Source organism: Myotis davidii, unplaced genomic scaffold, assembly GCF_000327345.1.
Source record: "Myotis davidii unplaced genomic scaffold, ASM32734v1 scaffold514, whole genome shotgun sequence".
In the NCBI taxonomy this organism is placed as follows: Eukaryota; Metazoa; Chordata; class Mammalia; order Chiroptera; family Vespertilionidae; genus Myotis; species Myotis davidii.
In genome coordinates, this window is record NW_006286236.1 from 1,201,439 (window position 1) to 1,207,906 (window position 6,468).

At 51.3% G+C, this 6,468-nt stretch overlaps 2 protein-coding genes across 2 annotated transcripts in view; both read left to right on the plus strand.

The window, feature by feature from the left end:
* Positions 1 to 1,942, plus strand: part of TST (thiosulfate sulfurtransferase) — a gene marked incomplete at its 5' end in the record, with an annotated part of 5,958 nt that extends 4,016 nt beyond the window's left edge. The window contains one exon of the mRNA XM_015559837.1: positions 1,493 to 1,942. Coding sequence (XP_015415323.1) covers positions 1,493 to 1,791 — 299 coding nt within the window. The remainder of the gene's footprint in view (positions 1 to 1,492) is intronic.
* A 2,608-nt stretch (positions 1,943 to 4,550) lies between these two features.
* Positions 4,551 to 6,468, plus strand: part of TEX33 (testis expressed 33) — an 11,670-nt gene continuing 9,752 nt past the window's right edge. Inside the window, exon 1 of the mRNA XM_015559871.1 lies at positions 4,551 to 4,688. The gene's annotated coding sequence lies outside the window, so the exon portion shown is untranslated. The remainder of the gene's footprint in view (positions 4,689 to 6,468) is intronic.

Consider the following 6,468-nt stretch of genomic DNA (forward strand, 5'->3'; position numbering starts at 1 on the left):
ACAGTTGACTGTTCTCCAAGGGTCTCTGGGCTGTGTTCACCCTTCCCCCCTCTACACGCGTGCGTGGGCAGGACAAGCAGTTCCTGCTCATTTAAGTTCCTCAGACACACCCTGAGCCCCTGCTGGCAGAGATGAAAAGGGCCCCATCTGACTTCTTCACTCCCAAGGGGTGCCTCTTATGTAATCCGAGGAAAACAATGAAGCTGTTTCAGAGGGAAAAATCAGCATTCAGAACTCAGCAGACGCTTGTGCTTTTAAAGGCACTAAATCCAGCCCACCGCGTGGATGCTGGACATTTTAAAGTTGGTTTCTTGGCAAAGAGCACCCTCCCAGCCAACAGATTAAAAATTTCTCATTGGTAGGGTCAGCACCACCCAATCTCAGATTAAAGTTGCCAGACAAATAGATGAATTTTTTTTTTTAAAGGTGAAATCCGCACAGGAAGAATTGCTCTAATTTTATAAGTTGGGCCTCTACTTAATCAAAGGAACTCTTGAGTTGTGCCAGCAAATTTCGGAATCCTCTTTGTCTTTGGGTGAGAGGAATGGGACGCTGCTGGCATGACCACACCTACTGTGTGCCCGGGGTCATTAGGGTGGGTGGTGAAGTGGTGGGAGCAACAGCATCTGAGGGTGGGTGGCAGCCTCAGTAGTCAGTGCTGCTGTCCTTACAACAGCCCTGACACACCTGACTCCATTCATTCCCATTTACCCATGGGGAAACTGAGGCTCAGAGAAGTGAGGTCACTTGCTTAAGGTCACCTTGCTGGTGTCAGAGCTGGGATCTGAACTTGTTGAAAACCAGGTCATATGCTCCTTCCACAGCCGTGTGCTTAACAGGAAAACCCAGTGACTGCGATCCTGGGTCTGCCTTTACCTCTCTGTGTGCCCTGAGAAAGCCGTTTTATTAGCCAACCTCAGCACAATCACCTGTAAAATGGAGTCATGTTAAGATTAATGAATTCTGAGGGTGTCTGTTTAACATCTATCGTCCTTGCTAGTCCATACTCCCAGAGAGTGGAGCTGAGTCCCTTTCACCTCTGTGTTCTCAGCAGTTGACACAGCACACAGCATTCACATTATTTCATTTGCTCTTCTCAACAGCCCCTCAGACGGGGCTGAGCCCATTTTACAGATGAGAAAACTGAGGTTCAGAAAAGTGATACGACTTACCCAAGGTAAAGGTTAGCAAGTGGCAGAGCTGAGACTCATTCCCTGTCCTCTCAGACCGGTCTGATTTTGGAAATTCCTACCTCAAGGCAGGTTTTCGGAGAGGGCACTTTGTCTTAAGTCAGGAGCATTGGATGTAGGTAGGGCCTACATTCAATGCTCAGAGAAGAATCTAGGTGAGCTCAGAGAAGGGCAAAGACTTTGTTTATTTGCGAAACACCCTATCCTTATAGCCTCAATGGTTTTGGCCTCCAGGCTCCACTTGCCCCCACCCCCATGCCTTCCTAACCCTGCTCTTCCCTTTGTCCTCTGCCCCTGCCCAGGACTGGATTCGGGCCACATCCGAGGTTCGGTCAACATGCCGTTCATGGACTTCCTGACGGAGGATGGCTTCGAGAAGAGCCCGGAGATGCTCCGAGCCATGTTCGAGGCCAAGCAGGTGGACCTCGCCAAGCCCGTCATCGCCACCTGCCGCAAGGGTGTCACCGCCTGCCACATCGCCCTGGCCGCCTACCTCTGCGGCAAGCCCGACGTGGCCATCTACGACGGCTCCTGGTTCGAGTGGTTCCACCGGGCCCCGCCAGAGACCCGCGTGTCCCAGGCGAAGGACGGGAAGGCCTGAGCAGGGAGCTTCTCCGCTCGCCCAGAGCACAGCCAGTTGGTGACTGGCCTGACCTGCAGCTGGTTCATAGCTCCCGCCTGGGAGATCTTAGAGTCGCGGGTAAAGCTGCCCCGCCCCCCACAACACTGGAATAAACGTGGCTTTTTCTGCATGCCGTGTCTGCCTGCCTCTGCCTGGCTTCCATCCTTGCCCCATGTTTCCATCTCTGGCTGATGCCTTATGACAGTGATGGCGAACCTTTTGAGCTCGGTGTGTCAGCATTTCGAAAAACCCTAACTTAACTCTGGTGCCGTGTCACATAGAGAAATTTCTTGATAGTTGCAACCATAGTAAAACAAAGACTTCTATTTTTGATATTTATTTTATATATTTAAATGCCATTTAACAAAGAAAAATCAACAAAAAAATGAGTTCGCATGTCACCTCTGACACGCGTGTCATAGGTTCGCCATCACTGTCTTAGAACCACTGAGGAAAGACTCTGTAGCACCTGCCAGCTGGGGAAGCCACTTTATTACTTAGTTTTGGCAAAGGAGGCCGCCTGTTGTCCCACGTCAGGTGGGGCATGCTGGGCCCTACCTGGAAGGGGCACCAGGAAGCCAGAGAGAAGTGAAGCCACAGCTGGCCAGGCACCAGCCCCTGCTCTAGGCCCAGCCCTCTGGGTGTGTGTGTGGGGGGTTGGGGGGTAGGGGGGCAGCTGGCCTTCAGAATGACAGTTGAAAGAGGAGCCACACAACACGGGCCCTGGGGCCCCAGAAGAGGTGATGCCCAGCAGCAGGCCACGGGGAGGTGGCCTCCACCTTGGGTGACCTTCTGGCTCAGAATAAGACCCTCCGTCCCTGGGCCGGGAGCTCGGGCAGGTGAACCAGGAGCAGACGACCCAGGTGGCTGCATCTCCAGTTTCCTAGCAACAAGCTCTGTAAACCCTCCTTTGGGGATATAAGGTGACTCCAGGCCCCACCGCCTGAGGGTTCCCTGCTGCCCGCTGTCCGGCTTGGAAAGAAGTTCTACTGCGGGCAAAATGCTACCCCACAGCATCACGTGCTGCAGAGAAATTGTCCATGAAAGGAAGAGTTGATCCATGTGGCAGACTCCATTGTTTTCTATTGAGAACTTGCCACCGCCACCCCACCCTGCGGTAGCCACCCCCCTGCCCAGTCAGCGGCCACCCACATCCAGGCAAGATCCTCCACCAGCAAAAGGGTTATGACTTGCTAAAGGCTCAGGTGATGGTTAGCAATTTTTAGCAATAATGTATTTTAAGTTAAGTGGTGTTTTCTAGACATAATGCTATTGCACACGTATAGACTGTAGCGTAAACATAACTTTTATATGCACTGGGAAGCCCAAAATATGTGTGTGACTTGCTTTGTCGTGATCTTCGCTTTATTATGGTGGTCTGTAACCAGCCCCACAATATCTCTGAGGTTTGCCTGTACATTTACACACCTATAGGCAGTTAATTCAGGGGACAAGAGCGAAAACGGGAATCCGTGAGGAGGCAAGTGTGCTAACCCAGGCAAGAGGTGGTGGTGGTTTGGACCAGTGTCGGGGCAGCTGGGGAGGTGGATAAAGGATCTGAGTCTGGTGTACTCTGAAGGACTTGCTGATGGCTCGCTTACGGGGTTAGCTTAGGGTTATAAGTGACATCCCTCTCTGCCAGGCCATGTTCTATGCATTTCACAGAACGTCCAGTCCTCACTCTTACCCTTGGAGGTGGGTTATATGTTTCACATGTGAGGAAAGTCCATGTAAAGAACATGGACAGCCAGGCTGGCGTGGCTCAGTGGTTGAGTATCAACCTACGATCCCCAGTGTGGGGCATGCAGGAGGCAGCCAACCAATGATTCTCTCTCATCATTGATGTTTCTATCTATCTCTTCCTCTCCCTTCCTCTCTGAAATCAATATTTATATATTTTTAAAAAGAACATGGACAAAGCCACTCTTTCTAAAAAGTGGCAAGCCCAGACCCTGGGACCCCAAGTTTAACCACAGTGCTCTCTGCCTCCTGGGGAGACCCTGAAAGGCTGGGCATGCGCGGGATGTCCCTTATACCCCCACCCCTGCTGAGTAGCAGCGAGACAGGATTAAGCCTCTGGCACCAACTGCGCAAGTCACAGCCTCATGTAATCTTCTGAAGCCCTTATGTTTCAAGAGGAGGAGAGTAGACTCCCTTGTCCCAGCCCTGCCCTAATTTTACTCCTTGGTTCCTGATCCCTTCACGTCCAGCTCAGACAGTTCAGTGCATCTTTCCCTCCCCTCCCCGCTCTCCTGCACCTACATGTATGCTCGCCTTTCATATTTGAGTCCCTTCTAAACTGTTGAACTCCTCTGCCTCTTTCAAAATCCAGCTCGCACGGCCCTTCTGTGAGCCCAGCTTTCTTTCCCTGGATAGAACTAATCACTCTGCTTAATTCTGTGTGATCCCCAAACTGCCTTCCCACGCCATGGTACCCAGCCTGGCACACGGTGGGTGCCCGGGGGATATTTCGTCCCTCAGTACTGGCTTTCCATGGCCTCTGTGCCCTAGGGTTGGCCTATCTGCCCTCTGAGGTAACAGAGCCCTGTGTATAGTGGTCGCCATGGAGACTCCAATGAACAGCAGGGCAGGGCCGCTCCCTAGCAACCACCCACTGGTCTTCAGCAGCTGCGCAGTGCAGATCTTCACTCCTGGGCTTCAGCACACACCAGAGCGGTTCACGTGTTTTCTGACGGTATAACAGAGAGTGGAAAGGTCAGACAGGCACCTGCCAGGCGGGCTGGGGGTCTGTCATGACCCAGATTTCATCTCCCTTCTCCCATTCAGAGTTGCTTGTGAGTGAAGACTGCCCAGCCTGCAATTGGACCTTCCCTCCCTCCCTTCTTCACCAACATCTCTTGGGACCTTCTCTTCAGGTCAGAACCTGCAGTGAGTCCACACAGCTGTGGACTGGGGGTGCCATTGGGGCAGATGGGACGCTGCTGTGGGCACTGGGCTGGGTGGCTGGGGATGGGGAGTGAGGACAAGAGCAGAAAACTCCCTTGAAGGACATAGAAAATGTGGGCTTGTTTTCGACACCACTGGGTGAGGTCCTATTTCTTTCTTGAGCCCTAGTTTCTCCATCTGTCACAGAAGGTGAGTCAATATTTCCTCTGAACACCTCACCGAGTTCAACCTACTAGACTGCATAACAAATCGCCCAACACTTAGTGGCTTAAGACCACAATATTCTCCCAGTTTCTGTGGGCCCGGAGTACCGGTGCAGCTTCCATGGGTCCTCGGCCTCAGGGTCTCTCAGAGGCTGTGATTAAGCTGTTGGCTGGGGCTTCAGTCTCATCTCAAGGCTCAACTAAAGAAGGACCCCTTTCCAAAGCCCCTCACATGGTAGGAGGTTGAACTGAGAGCCTCAGTTCCTCATGCGCTGTTGGCCACCCTCCGTTTCCTGCCCTGCGGGCCTCTCCCGAGGGCAGCTCATCACACGGAAGCTGCTTTCGTCAGAGTGACGGAGCCAAGAAGAGCCAGAGAGAGTGTGAACAAGACAGTCACAGTCTTTTATCATCTCTTCTCGGAACTGGCATCCCATCACTGTTGTCACATTCTATTTGGTAGGAGTACGTCAGTAAGTCCAGCCCACAGATAGAACAGTCAGTGGAATTAATACCAAGGAATAGGGCACACTGAAGCCATGTCAACTGCCCCGTCTCACCCTCCATGATAAACGTCCCTTCCTCACGCCATATACATTCATTCCCTCCCAAGATCTCCAAACATCTCATCTCATTGCAGCATCTCCGTAATGTCTAGAATCTGCTTCTATAAATCAGGCCCAGGTGTGGATGAGGCTCTCCAGGTGCTGTTTCTTTTCTTTTTTCTAAAACAAGACATGCTAATACAGTAGTCTTCAGGGTCTTGAACTCTCTACCTGCAGGTCACAGATGCGTTTGATGGGGCATGCGTTTTATTCAGAGAGAGGAAGGGAGGGAGAGGGAGAGAGAAATAGAAACATCAATGATGAGAGAGAATCATCAATCAGCTGCCTCCTGCACGCCCTCCAACCTGGGATCAAGCCCACAACCCTGGCATGTGCCCTGACTGGAAATTGAACTATGACATCTTGGTTCATGGGTCCGTCGCTCAACCACTGAGCCACACCAGTCGGGCAGGTGCTGTTTCTTGAGTTCGGTCCTCCATAAGTAGGTCTGTGGAACTAAGTTATCTGCCCTGAACACACCTGGCATACAATGGTGTGGTAGACAGAGGATAAGAGCTGCAGATATTCCTCTTCAAATAGGAGGAAAATGGAAACACGGAGTCACTGGTCCATAGCAGTTCTGAAATCCAGGCAGGCAATGTTGGACTCTCTTTATTAGGTTTCAAGGCATGGAAATAATTCTCCATGGCTCTCAGCTCTGCCCTATGGACCTTTGCTTCCACTCTCTTAAGTTACTCTAAAAAAAAAAAAAAAAAAAAAAAAAGAGGTGGTGCGTGTTTGCCGCTGAGTGGCTTTTTCAGACCATTTCTGTCAGTAGAATTAGGAAGTCCACTGGTTTCTCTTATTTTGTCCTGTCTCTGTCCCTTTCACTCCACGCTGACAGTATTTTTGCCGATATAGTTTTCCCCAAAACTATGACATTGGCACTCCTGCTGAGAGAGCGCACCCTTAAGCTTCCTAGAGGACCTATTATTTCGTGAAGA